This window comes from Lissotriton vulgaris, chromosome 5, assembly GCF_964263255.1.
Source record: "Lissotriton vulgaris chromosome 5, aLisVul1.2, whole genome shotgun sequence".
Lineage (NCBI taxonomy): Eukaryota > Metazoa > Chordata > Amphibia > Caudata > Salamandridae > Lissotriton > Lissotriton vulgaris.
The window spans coordinates 1,101,220,781-1,101,235,400 of NC_141693.1; the positions used below are offsets into that span (position 1 = coordinate 1,101,220,781).

General features: G+C 49.1%; 1 protein-coding gene across 1 annotated transcript in view; it reads left to right on the forward strand.

Moving 5' to 3' along the window:
* Nucleotides 1–14,620, forward strand: part of SMC3 (structural maintenance of chromosomes 3) — an 889,895-nt gene that overhangs the window by 689,956 nt on the left and 185,319 nt on the right. The window contains exon 23 of the mRNA XM_086922774.1: nt 11,341–11,449. Within this exon, the coding sequence (XP_086778900.1) occupies nt 11,341–11,449 (109 nt within the window). The remainder of the gene's footprint in view (nt 1–11,340; nt 11,450–14,620) is intronic.

The window sequence follows — 14,620 nt, forward strand, 5'->3', positions numbered from 1 at the left end:
GTGTAGGTAGGTGCATCACTTACACCACACTAGAAAAGCATGTCAGACAAAGGAGGGAACGTAGAAGCCCCCCTTGAGTCAGTTGACCCTCCACAGGTCACTTCAAGATATGCAGCTCTTAGCTTCCAGGAGATGAGACAAATCTGTACATCCAGGAAGCTAAAACAGGGTTCTAACCCTACCATCCCATTCCTGATTGGTCTCTTAGAGACTTATAATGCCAGGAGGTCTGGTAACACAGGCCCTTCTAATCCAGATGGGACCATGCCACCCTTAGAGGGAACCACTGGTGACCCTGACCTCAACCTCCAAGCAGCAGATGATGTAGAGGAGGAAGAGGAAGAGGAGTTATATGGGGATGAGGCAGACAAGGGTCAGGTAGAAGTCAGTAGACTAACCAGGACCAACTTAAGCAGGCATGAGAATGGATTTGGGGGACCCCCAGGCCCACTCTCAGGCAGGCTTAACATTGGGAGTGGACGTGTTAGGTCTCTATCCAGAGGCTCTAACAGATCCATTCGAACCAATGGCTCTCAGACCTCTTCTCGTAGAGGGATGTCATCCCCTAAGAGAAGAGAGCATGAAGCAAAGATGAGGGAAGCCAATCTGAGGATTGAAAGGGAAGAACTTGCCCTGGCCTAAGAGAGGCTTGCCTTTGCTAGAGAGCAGAATTTGAGTGGGGTAGACCTCACTGGTGGCAGCATTTTGCCTAGAGAAAAGGACAGGAGTTTAGACACTAGACACCTGAGTAAGATAGTGCCCCCTTTAAACAAGGGGATGATTACCACAAATGGATAACTGCTTTGGAGAGGGCCTGCACTGTCCAGTGCGTCCCCCAGAGTCAGTGGGCAGATGTCTTGTGGCTCTCCTTTGAAGGCAAAGGTAGAGATAAGCTCCTCACTACTAGAGCTGAGGATGCTAACAATTACCAAGTCCTGAAAAATACACTTATTGATGGGTTTGGCTTAACCACTGAGCAGTACAGGTTGCTGTTCAGGGATACCCAGAAAATTCAGTCTCAGGATTGGTCTGACTTTGTGGATTGTGCCACTAAGGCTTTGGAGGGCTGGTTGCTGGGCAGTAAGGTTACTGATTACACAGGATTGTACAATCTGATCATGAGGGAACAGATTTTAAATAATTGTCAGAACCAGTTGTTGCATCAGCACCTTGTTGACTCAGATCTGACCTCTCCCCAAGAATTGGGAAAGAAGGCAGACAGATGGGTCAGAACAAGGGTCAAGCAGAACCAGAACCAGGGTGGTCAGAAGAAAGCAGACCAGAAGGGTAATACTAAGAATGAGCAAAATGACAAGAAGTCTTCAACAGGTCCCCAACAAACCAAAGAGGGTGGGGGTCAGGCTTCCCAACAGAAGAAGACTCAAGAAGGCCAGTCCAAAAGCTGGTGCCAGTACTGTAAAAGTAAAACTCACTGGTTTAGTGAGTGCACCAAGAAAGGAGGAGGGCAAACTCCTGCCACTGCAGCCCCTAAGGCACCTGTGCCCCCTAGTACAGCCAGCAGTGGTAGTGCACCTCCCAAGGGATTAGTTGGGTTAACCTTGGGATCTGAGGGGTATGACAACTTAGTTGGCACACTCACTCAGGCTGTCCTTGTCTGTACAGGGGATGTGGATATATCCCCTGATGTAAGCCCCAATACTTTGGGCAAATACAGGCAGACACCTTTTATTAATGGAAAAATGTCTCAGGCCTACAGGGACACTTGTGCCAGTGTCACAATGGTGACACCTAACTTTGTGGACCCTGGACAGATCATGCTAGGTACAGACTACCTAGTGACCAATGTCAGCAATGTCACTACCAACCATAGTGTGGCAATTGTTGCTTTCTCCTGGGGAGGGCTAAGTGGCCTAAAGAACGTTGTGGTTAGTTCAGACCTCCCAGTTTATTGTTTGTTGGGCAATGATTTGGAGACATCCCTATGGTCAGAAGTGGAGCAGAGGACTCACATGGAAATGTTAGGCTTGCCAGCACATGTGCTTGCTGTGACTAGGTCACAGGCCAGAAGATGCCCCACTGAACAGGTGCTGGATCCTGGAACAATGGACCAGACACCTTCCAAGAAGAAGAGCAGTAGGGTTAAGGCATTGCCTTCCCCCTTGCCCCAGGTTGTGGATCAAGTCTCAGAGGAGGCTGACCTTACAGAGCTGAGGGAAACTGAGCCTAAAGAACTTGAACCTGATCAGGTTGAGTTTCTGGGTTCAGGGGGACCCTCCAGAGAAGACCTGGGGAAGGCACAGTTAGACTGCCCTTCACTTGAACCCCTCAGACAGCAGGCTGCTGCTGAGGCTGCAGGGAACGCCACAGGTACCCACAAGGTATACTGGGAGGATGGACTCCTGTACTCTGAAGCAAGAGACCCCAAACCTGGTGCAACCAGGAGGCTGGTTATCCCCTTGTCACAGAGAGGTTTCCTTCTTACCTTGGCCCATGAGATTCCCCTTGCAGGACACTTAGGCCAGAATAAGACTTGGGACAGACTTGTCTCACACTTTCACTGGCCTCACATGAATGAAGATACCAAGGAGTTTTGTCGCTCCTGTGTCACTTGCCAAGCCAGTGGCAAGTCAGGTGGCACAACAAAGGCCCCCCTTATACCAATGCCTGTGGTGGGGGTGCCCTTTGAAAGAGTGGGGATTGACATTGTTGGTCCAATGGAACCCCAGACAGCATCAGGGCACAAGTTTATACTGGTGGTGGTGGACCATGCCACCAGGTATCCTGAAGCTATTCCCCTTAGGACCACTACAGCACCTGTTGTGGCAAGAGCCCTAGTTGGAGTGTTCTCCAGAGTGGGCTTCCCTAATTAGGTTGTCTCTGACAGAGGTGCAAACTTCATGTCAGGATATCTGACTGCTATGTGGAAGGAATGTGGTGTCGACTACAAGTTCACCACACCCTATCATCCACAGTGCAATGGGCTTGTTGAAAGGTTCAACAGGACCCTAAAAGGGATGATTCATGGACTACCTGAAAAGCTCAGGCGTAGATGGGATGTCCTGATACCCTGCCTTTTGTTTGCTTACAGAGAAGTCCCACAGAAGGGGGTTGGCTACAGCCCTTTTGAACTTCTGTATGGGCATCCTGTAAGAGGACCCCTGTGTTTGGTGAAGGAAGGATGGGAGAGACCTCTCAAAAAGCCTGCAACCAACATAGTGGACTATGTACTTGGTCTCCGCTCCAGGATGGCTGAGTATATGGAAAAGGCTTCTAAAAACCTTGAGGCTAGCCAAGAACTCCAAAAAGCTTGGCATGACCAAAAGGCTGTCCTGACTGTGTACCAGCCTGGACAGAAGGTGTGGGTGTTGGAGCCAGTGGCCCCAGCAGCACTCAAAGACAAATGGTCTGGGCCCCACACAATCATTGAGCAAAAGGGAGAGGTCACCTACCTGGTGGACATTGGAACTCCCAGGAGCCCCCTCAGGGTGCTCCATGTAAACAGGCTCAAGGCATATGTTGACAGGAAGGACATGAGCTTGCTCATGGCCACAGATGAGGGACAGGAGGAAGAGAATGACCCTCTCCCAGACCTGCTCACTCAGAACCCTGATGATGGGTCAGTAGATGGTGTTGTCTTTTGTGGCAGCCTCTCTGAACATCAGCAAGAGGATTGCAAACAAGTTCTTCAATCCTTTAGACATATGTTCTCTCTGACACCCAGCCAAACCAATTGGTGTACCCATGAGGTTGACACTGGTGACAGTCTGCCAGTTAAGAGTAAAATCTACAGGCAGCCTGATCATGTCGGAGACTGCATCAAAACAGAAGGCATGAAATGTTGGAGCTGGGAGTCATTGAGCCCTCAGATAGCCCTTGGGCTAGTCCAGTAGTTCTAGTGCCAAAGCCTCACACCCAGGGTGGTAAGAAAGAGATGAGGTTTTGCGTAGACTACAGAGGTCTCAATGCAATCACTAAGACTGATGCCCACCCAATACCAAGGGCAGATGAGCTTATAGATAGATTGGCTTCTGCCAACTGCTTAAGTACATTTGACCTGACAGCTGGGTATTGGCAAATCAGGTTAGCTGAGGAAGCCAAGCCCAAGACAGCATTTTCTACCCCTGGTGGGCATTATCAGTTTGTGGTAATGCCCTTTGGTTTGAAAAATGCACCTGCCACCTTCCAAAGGCTGGTGAATCAAGTTCTCACTGGGCTGGATGACTTCTGTGCAGCATATCTTGATGATATAGCTGTCTTTAGTTCCACCTGGGAGGATCACCTGGTCCACCTGAGGAAAGTGTTAGAGGCACTGCAAGCAGCAGGTCTCACTATCAAGGCCACAAAGTGCCAGATAGGGCAGACACAGGTTGTATACCTGGGCCACCTTGTAGGTGGAGGCCAGGTTCAGCCACTGGAGAGCAAGATACAGTCAATCAGGGACTGGGCTCCTCCAACCACCCAGACTCGGGTTCGAGCTTTCTTGGGCCTGACTGGTTATTACAGAAAGTTTGTCATGAATTATGGATCAATTGTGACTCCACTTAATGACCTGACAAGTAAAAAGATGCCAGTTCAGTGGACAGCAGGCTGTCAAAAAGCATTCGATGACCTAAAGCAGGCCATGTGAACAGCACCTATCCTAAAGAGTCCAGACTACTCCAAACCATTCATTGTCCAAACAGATGCTTCTGAGTTAGGTGTGGGAGCTGTTCTATCTCAGCTGAATTTTGATGGTCATGACCAGCCCATTGCTTTTATTAGCAGGAGGCTGACCCCCAGAGAGAAAAATTGGTCAGCTATTGAGAGGGAGGCCTTTGCTGTGGTTTGGGCCCTGAAGAAACTGAGGCCATACTTGTTTGGCACTCATTTCAAGATTCAGACCGACCATAAGCCCCTCTTGTGGCTAAATCAGATGAAGGGTGAAAACTCCAAACTGCTTAGGTGGTCCATTTCCCTACAGGGGATGGATTTTACAGTGGAGCATAGACCTTTCACTGATCATGGCAATGCAGATGGGCTCTCCAGGTATTTCCACTTAGAGCAAGAAGACTCACCTGGTCAAGGTTAGTTTATTGTCCCAAAGTTTTGGGGGGGGGGGGGTCATGTAGGAGAGTAGGGTCTGCAATCCTATGATCACCCAGATTTTTGCTTTTTGTTTCACTGGTTTACGACTTTGCCTGGCTGTGGGCCTGCTAATCAGACCCACAGCCTAGCTGTTCTCTCACTAAATTGACACGTGTACCTTAGGTGCATTTACCAATTGGTACTGGGCCACCTTATCAGACCCTGTAACTCAGGGCATAGGTGTACCCAGGGCCTACCAGGGGCTGCAGCATGTATTATGCCATCCCTGGCTGGCCATCTAAATCTGACACAACTGGCTGCACGACAGCTGGGGCAAGGTGGTGTAATCACCCTTTGCTTTAGATATAGTATTCCTATCTCTAAACCTAAAATAGACACATGTATTCCTATCAGTCACTCCTATGGCAGGCCTTAACAATCCTGAAGGCAGAGTGCTTGGAATTATGTGAGATGGTGCTCTGGCATGAGCTGAGCCCGTCTGCAGCTTGCGGAACCAAGTCCTAATAGCTGTTCTATGATAACGCGTACCATATACTCTTAAGTGCATTATAATCCTCGCGGTTATTTGCCAACTTTGGTATCGCTTTATCAAAACATGTCGAGTAAGGTGTCATACGAATTGGAATACTAACCCCTCGCCAATTCTGGCGACGGGGTTAGCATTCCACCCTTCTAGAGGGACACGACATGTATGTAACTGTGAACCCCGGTTAAAGTTAACTCAAGCCTCAGCATCACAAAATGGATGCTGCCACCACAGACACGAGTCTGACCCCCTGTAGCTGGGAGTCCTTCCAGCGAGGGGAGCTTGGACAAAGGGTTTCCTGTCAGTGGCGGTGCTAGCACCATCCCAGACAGGGTTTTGTGTATCCTGGGTAGGCAGGGCTGAATAGGAAGGTGACTGCAAGTGGCACCCCGGTGCTCACTATGCATAGGCCGGCTTGAACCAGTTCCAGGGGCACACCAGCCCCTGAGCTGGGGAAAGTCCGGCAGGGGAGAGGGGTGTAACCACCCCCCTCCCTGGTCCCACCCATAGGGCAGGACCTAGTCGCGTACCCACCCCTTTCCTTAGGATAAAGGTAGGAGCGGGGACCCTTCCAAATTAGATCATCTTTGAATCCTGAAACTACTTTCCACGAAAGGAACTCTCGACTTCTTCTCAAGATTTCTCCCTTGTGACTAAGGAGTAGTCACCCTGCAGCAGCAGGCACCAACTAAGTTTCTTGCGGTTTGCGGAACGTCCTTCCTCCGGAACTAGACCGACCAGCACGACGAGACCCGGACTCCCTGCCCTCTCTGACCTCTACCTGCCTCTACAGCACAGCTGAGAACCGTGGGTGCGACGAGACCAGAGGACCCGGTGACCATCGGAACCAGCACAACACTGACCCAGCACGACCGCCGAGGGACCCTCGAGTGGGTGCAGTGGGGTAAGAGAAGCCCCAACCCCAAGCAGCACGAGCACCGAAGACCAGCCCCCCAGCTTCCACCAGATCTGCGTGGGGCCCTTTTGCTTCTTTGTCGCTTGCCACGTTGTCCGGTCAGTTGCCCGTTGGCTAGTGACCCTCCAGACGACGTCCTACGTTTGTTTCACCGCTGGTCTAGCTCCTCTAGACTGGCCCTAGTCTCCTCCTGAAGGGGACCTTCTTCGGACCCTCCTGGTCCACCCAAGACGCCATTTTGTGTCGCCACGTGGGCTTGCCGTAGCCAAGGCTTGTTGCCTCCTTCACCGGATCCAGCATCGCCAGCAGCAGACATCCGACGTGGGACAGCTCGCAGACCTCCAGCCTGGTCGACATCAGCGCCCCTGGTCGGTGCAGCAGCAGAATCCAGTGTCACCTCTTCACCTGGCTGAGTGACCTCGTCCGGTGCCAACCTGGTGCCCACCTAATCACTGGCTAGTGATTCAGAACTTGGTCCCCTCTGCTTACAGGTACTCTTCTTCACTGATCCGTCGTTGGATCAGCCCGGAACATCTTCACTGGTCGCCTGCCAGCAACTTCTTCTTTCAGGCTCCTGGTTCGTCAACGAGGGTTTCCGACGACACTTGAACCCTATGCAACCGCAGCCCCTGGGCTAGGTAAACCGAGTACCCCGGTGCTCCAGCGTAGAACAACTCTCTAAGTGTCCAGATCCACTTTCGTTTTTGACCTACCTAGTCGGGTTCGCCCGAGAACACAAACTTTTGCATTTACTAGTATGCATAGACTTTGTCCCGCATCCCGCGTGAGAGTGCACACTCTGCACCCGATCCCCCTAGGCCTCCTGCTTGTAATCTGAAGGTTCAGTAGAGTAGTCCTAGCGATCCTAAAGTCTCTGAGATTAGTTACTTACCTGCTAGTATTTCGCATTCCACTTTTGTAGTATATGGTTTTCCGTGCCCCTCGGGCATTTGCGTTATTTGTGCGAACTTAAGTATTTTCATAAGAGCTTTGTATTGTGCTTAGCACCCTGTCCTCATAAAGAGTCCAGGGTTGTTGTGTTCTAAATAAATATCTGTTTATTTTCATAACAACTTGTGTGGTGTCCTTTCACTTGGTGTTCAAGGGGTATATGTGATGGTATAACAGCTGGCTTAACACGCCCTCTAGAGCTTAGCCTGAAGACTGCTCGTATCCACGCTACTAGGATAGCTGGTCTATAAGGTTGACTTACAACCAATCATCAATAAGGGTTGTTTGGACTGATACATAGTGTTCACTAGAATAGTGAGCACTGCATATCAGGCCAACCTCTCACAATATGGATGAACTGGTCAGGCAAATTTGCGTACGCTTTTCCCCCAGCACCTCTGATACCGCTGGTGGCACGCAAGCTCAGGCAGCACTCGATGACTCTCATCCTGGTTGCTCCAACGTGGGCGCGCCAACCATGGTACACCACTGTTCTAGAACTGTCCGTGGTACCGCATCAGAGGCTACATCTCACACCCAGCCTTCTGACGCAGAGCCATGGCGACATTCAGCACCCAGATCCGCAACAGCTCAACCTGGCGATCTGGCTCCTGAAGTCCTAGAATTTGGCTACCTACACTTACCTTCCGACTGTATGGACATCATTCGGGAGGCGAGAAAGCCCACCACCAGAGCATGCTATGCGGCAAAATGGAAGCGGTTTATCATTTATTGTGCGGAGCATCACATTAACCCACTGGATGCTTCCATTCAGAACATCATCTATTACCTTTTCCATCTATACAAGTGTAATCTGGCCTATGCTTCCGTTCGCATTCATCTGTCTGCAATGGCCGCTTATCTCCAAAATAGGCAGCACCTCTCCCTCTTCAGGGTGCCTGCCATTAAGGCTTTTCTGGAAGGGCTCAAACGAGTCATTCCGCCGCGGACTCCACCAGCTCCTGAGTGGAACCTCAATGTAGTCCTTACCAGGCTGATGGGTCCTCCCTTTGAACCACTGCATTCCTGCGAGATTCAGTTCTTGACGTGGAAAGTGGCTTTCCTCATAGCAATTACATCGCTGAGGAGGGTTAGTGAATTGCAAGCACTCACTATCCAAGAGCCATTTATTCAAATTCATTCCAACAGGGTAGTGCTTCGCACTAACCCTAGGTTTCTATCCAAGGTTGTGTCTCAATTTCATATCAACCAAACAATCGAATTACCTGTTTTCTTTCCAAATCCTGAGTCACTGGCGGAGCGGATGCTCCATACCCTTGACGTTAAAAGGGCCGTAATGTATTACATCAATAGGACCAAGGATTTTAGGAAAACTAAACAACTCTTTGTCGCCTTTGCACCACACCACAAAGGTAACCCTATTTCCAAGGCTGGTATTGCTAGGTGGATCGTTAAATGTATACAGATCTGCTATCTGAAAGCAAAACGTACTCTTACCATTCCACCGAGAGCCCACTCCACCAGAAAGTTGGGGGCCTCTATGGCATTCCTTGGAAACATTCCTTTGGAAGACATATGTAGAGCAGCCACATGGTCTACCACACACACATTTACTAAGCATTATTGTGTTGATGTACACTCCAAACAGCAGGCAGCTGTAGGGCAGGCTGTTCTCAAAACACTTTTCCAAACTGCTGCAGCTGGCACGGGCGGCCGCCGCTAATGGAGGGACTGCTATGTATTCTATGCACAGATATGAATTCAGCAGCACACATGCCTCGAACCGAATATGCTACTTACCAGTATGCATCTGTTCTTGGCATGTAGGGCTGCTGACATTCATATCGCCCGCCCTCCTCCCCGGCGCCTGTAGCAGCTGCAGTATTCACATGTACTCATAGCATGGTCATCATTCACTGAGTTTCACTCCATCTTGGCCACAATGGCTAAAAAAAATCTGGGGATGGAGGCGATGCCCATGCGCACTGTAGTCCAGGGGAGGAGCCACCTATCTCGTGATACTTCGAAGACTCTTCCAGGACAACAATGTGCAATCATCCGGACCCAACACTAGGCGGCGATCTATGCACAGATATGAATGTCAGCAGCCCTACATGTCAAGAACAGATGCATACTGGTAAGTAGCATATTCGTTTCCGCCTCCGCATCCTTCGAAGGAGGAAAAGAGGCTCCACCGTCTGGACCCAAAACGGGTGGATGACCAGCTCTTTGTTGGTTACGTGGGCGCTAAGAAAGGACGGGCGGTGTACAAACGAACCATTTTTCGATGGGTCGTTTTGTGCATCAAGGCTTGTTATTCACTGGCTAAAAAGGAGCCTCCTGTGGGGCTGTGTGCCCATTCCACTCGGGCCACGGCGGCTTCTACTGCCCTGGGTCGGGGAGTCCTCTTGCAGGACATCTGTCAGGCAGCTACGTGGGCCTCGCTGCACACGTTTGCTAGACACTACTGCCTGGACAGCCAAGTCCGGAGAGATGGCTTTTTCGGCCGTTCTGTTCTCCAGAACTTTCTGGTTTGATCTTGGTTCGCAGACCCACCACCGGTGTTGGTATTGCTGGGGTATCTATTCTAAGGTAAGGAATCTAACACTAACCTGTTTCTTTCAGATGCACAAGTTACTTACCTTCGGTAACGATATATCTGTAAGAAACAGTAGTTAGTGTTAGATTCCTTACCGCCCCACCCATCCTCCCCGTTCTGCGAACCGATATCTAGGGTTAAGGTCATCCCCTTTCAGGGCCCTAGTTTCATGGCACCAGTGTTGGTTTTTATCATGGCTCTGCGTTTCTGGCGTGGAAAAGCTGTGTATAAGAACTGACGTGAGCGCGCGAGGGCGGCGTCTAAGTACTCCGGCGACGTCATCCCGACGCCGACGAATGACACGGAGCCGCAGACGACCCCTACCGACGCCCAAGGGTACTGCTCCGCAAAAGTTTCCGGATCCAGTCTGACGCCTGGGGATATTCTAAGGTAAGGAATCTAATACTAACTACTGTTTCTTACAGATATATTGTTTCCGAAGGTAATAACTTGTGCTTCTCCACCGCTGGGCGCCTTCTGAATCTCTGTGTAGGAAGAGGGTCATTTGTTTCTTCTCCTGTCTGCACAAGTTACTTACCTTCGGTAACGATATACCTGTAAGAAACAGTAGTTGGTGTTCGATTCCTTATAGCCCCACCCATCCTCCCCGTCCTGCGAACCGATATCTAGGGTTAAGGTTCTTCCCTTTGAGGGCCCTAGTTTCATGGCACCAGTGAGTGTCGGTTTTTATCATGGCTCTACGTTTCTGGTGCGGAAAAGCTGTGTATAAGAACTGACGTCAGCGCGCGAGGGCGGTGTCTAAGTACTCCGACAACGACGTCCCGGCGCCAACGACACCGACGACGGATGCGGAGCCGCAGATGAAGCCTACCGACGCGCAGGGGTACTGCTACGCAAAACTTTCCGGATCCAGTCTGACGCCTGGGGATAGGTGAGGAATCCAACACTAACTACTGCTTCTTACAGATATATCGTTACCGAAGGTAAGTAACTTGTGCATCAAGTTCATTACTTAATAAGAAAGCCTACAACCCATTTGTATAAATTAAAAACAGGAAGGGGGCTAGGATGTATCTTTGCCTGACTCCCTCCTTATAAATAATTAGGTGTGGTTTTTTTCCACCCTTTACTGCCATATCTTGTTACTGTGGTACCGAGGGAAGCCTGCGGAGTAGAAGCATTTTTTTATATATGAATAACTTATTCTCAGTTTAAACTGGTGCGATAAACATTGCATAGTTGTGTGGTTTTAGTTGAAATTTTGCTTTGGGTCTTAAAGCTTGTAGCACATGATAATGATATTTTGTGATAGAAACAGAGCGCTAAAATAATGCTTTGTGTTAAAGAATTTTTTTATTAATAATGACATATCTTCCAAAGGAACTGAATGAACTTAGAGAGACTGAAGGCGGAACCATTCTTACTGCCACTACATCTGAACTTGAAGCAATCAACAAGCGGATAAAGGACACCCTGGCACGATCAAATGGTTTGTAATCTCAAAAGATCTTTAGCAATTGAACAAGTTACATTGGCTGCATTTGAAATCATATATTTTTTAAAGCCAGCCTACATTAATTTTATTTTCCTGTACAAACTACCAGGTCCTGTATAAAAAGCATTATTTTTGTGTTCAGTGTTTTCAATCATTTTAATCAAAGAGAATACAAAACAAATATTTAATTATAAAAAAATAATTTTTGCTCTTTCTGGCACCTGTGGGTGGTATGCTGCTTTTCTCCCTGCCACCTGTGTGAAAGGGAGAAACATTAAAGATCTTCCCTTGGCAGAGCACCTCCCTAGGACTCAGATTAGCCTGGGTAAATGAGACTAGACTTGTTAGTTCTGAATACCAGTTACTGTTTGGCATTCCTAAATCTTCCAGAACGTTTATTTCCATCCTCCGGTTCTTCCCGCCCACAGGCATTAACAGAGATTCGTGGTAGGATTCCAGCACCACCATCTCATGGTTCTTCCTTTCGTACTGGCAGCCGCTCCTTGGCTCTTTATGCCAGTGCTGGCAGTTGTGGCAGCTTCACAACAACTATCAGGTGTCCATTTATTTCCATACTTGAACGACCGGGTTTTGGAAGCACTGGTCAGAGAGCACCTTCAGCGGACGATGATTGTCCTCCATGACTTGAGATTTACCAACAATTTCAAAAGGTCCCAGCTCTCTCCTATGCAGAGGCTGACCTTCATAGTGCCGTACTGAACACAACCCACATTAAAGCCTTTCCTCCGTCGAGGGTTGTCGATATGATGGAGTTCAAAGGTTTTTGACTACGACTCAAATCCTAGTTGTGGACATCTTGCATCTGTTTGGCCTTATGAATCCTGTTGGAGGCACAAGCCAAATGGCGGATGTAGAAAGCTGTAAGGGCACACCATGTCCAGTCAGCCCTTGTATGGTTTACAAGGCTTACTTAAATAATACCAAGTGCTCTATTTATTTATTTATTATTTGTGGTACTTTGGTCGAGCAGCTTAGGCTTATCAGAGGGTAGTGTTAATCAGAAAGGGAGTGGGAGCACACTGCTTCACCTGTGCTTCACAGCTGAGTGTTACACATTTGCTGTACACACACAGTCAATGCATGGTTCACAGACTCGATAAGAAATCTGAGACCAATTTATAAAAATAAAGCAGATTTTTATACAAATTTAGACACCAAGCTCTTTAGAATAACTTTAGTACAAGTGGAGATGTTGATTTTAGAAGGAAATAGAAAAGTAGCTCAAATAACGGTTTTTGAGGCATGCACCTTGAACGCTAGGAGGACAACACACTTAGCAAAGAGGTACTTGCAAGCGGAGTTCAGAGGTGCCCTTTACTACTTAAGCTGCTATGGGAGGAGGGCAAGGTCCAAAGTACCACCAGCAGTTTCACTTTACCTGCCCTAGTATATCCGGGAGCGGACGGGCTGGTTCGGTTGTTATCCTCGAACACTACATCAATAAAATCAAAGGGACCCGAAACAAAGGCTGCAAGGGGGAACTTGAGGACAAGTCTGAATGAATCCAAAGGGGGGCTCAAGTCGTGGGGACCCCCTAGGCCCGGGGGACGCAGTCAGAAGTCATGGACCCAAGCTGTTGACCTTGGGTGCATAGGTGCTTCGTTGGCTGGCCACTTGAGTTTGAGGCTCTCAGTGTACTTGCAGAGGGGGAAAAAACAAGGCAGCAGAGCATCTCTGGTTTTGGGTCTCATCTGTCCTTTCCCTTGACATGCAGAAAGGCTTCCAAGGCCGTGGAATCCGGGCTAGACAGGAAGCAAGTCTTGGGTGGAGCAAGTGCCCCGGTACCCATGGTGTTGGTGCTTGGGGGGGTATTCCTGGAGGGTCTAACGACTCGAATCTCTGTTGAGAAACTGGGCTGACCTCTTAGAGCGACGGAGACCCCCTCCTGAAGTGGTGCTCCCTCAGTGGGCCCGATGGCCAGCAGCACAGTGAAATGGACAGACCTTTTTGATGCAGGGGGATGGCTCCTTCACCCCAAGGGAGATGATAGTTGGTTGTCGAAGTCCTGGAGAGTCTTTCAAGGGTTGGAGAGGATGCACAGCTGCAGGATGACTCGGATTTTTGCAATTTCTAATGAGCAAGCAGCGAAGCGGGGTTTGTTGCCAGGTTCTGTGCAGGTCCTTGGTTCTCGCGGTGTCTTGTCTTGTTTGTCCTTCAGTTCCCAGGAAGTCGAATCTGCAGATCTGGTCCCGAGGGACCTTTAAATACTCAATTTAGGGCATTCTAGGGGAGTACGAGGTAGTAACCAATGTGCCACCTACCCCTAGGGTAAATACACCCCTTATAGGGCCACTTGATCGAACCAAAGAGTTCCGGAGGGATGACCAACTCTTTATGTAGGGTACGTGTGTGTAAAGAAGGGGCACACTGTCCAAATAGGACTATATCCTGCTCAGTTATCCTCTGTATCAAAATCTGTCACACCTTAGAGCAGAATGATCTTCCTAAAGGGCTTAGAGCTCATTCCACCAGCGTAGTGTTCCTGTTTCTGATATTTGCCAAGCAGCCACGCTGGCATCGCTGCACACATTTGCCAGACACTACTGCCTGGATTCCCAGGTTCGCAGAGAAGGCCTGTTTGGTCGCTCTGTCTTGCAGGACTTCCTGCTCCAAACCTTTCCGTAGTCCCTCCTCCAGGAATGGTATTGCTTGGGTATCTGTTCAAAGGTAAGGAATCTGCAACTAGATGTCTCTATCAGATCAACAAGCTACTTACCTTCGGTAACGCCTTATCTGGTAGAGACATGATCTAGCCGCAGATTCCTTACTGACCCGCCCATATTCCCCACACTGCAGATTGGTTCTACGGTCGAGGGCTTTTTCCTTTCAGGGCGCTAGTTGCCTCTTTTAACACATCATGGGCAGTCACTTTATGGCTCCGCGCTTCTGGCGTGGAAAGTTGTGAAATGTACTGATTTCAGCGTGCCTGAGTGGTGGTTATATTGACGCTGCTGACATCAGAACGACGAAGAACACGTGCCTATGATGTCACGTGGAGTTGACCAAAGCCTCCTACCGGTGAACAGGGTTACTGCTATCTAAAATCTTCCGAATACAGCCTGACGCCTGGAAGTTCAAAGGTAAGGAATCTGCGGCTAGATCATAGCTCTACCAGATAAGGCATAACCAAAGGTAGGTAACTTG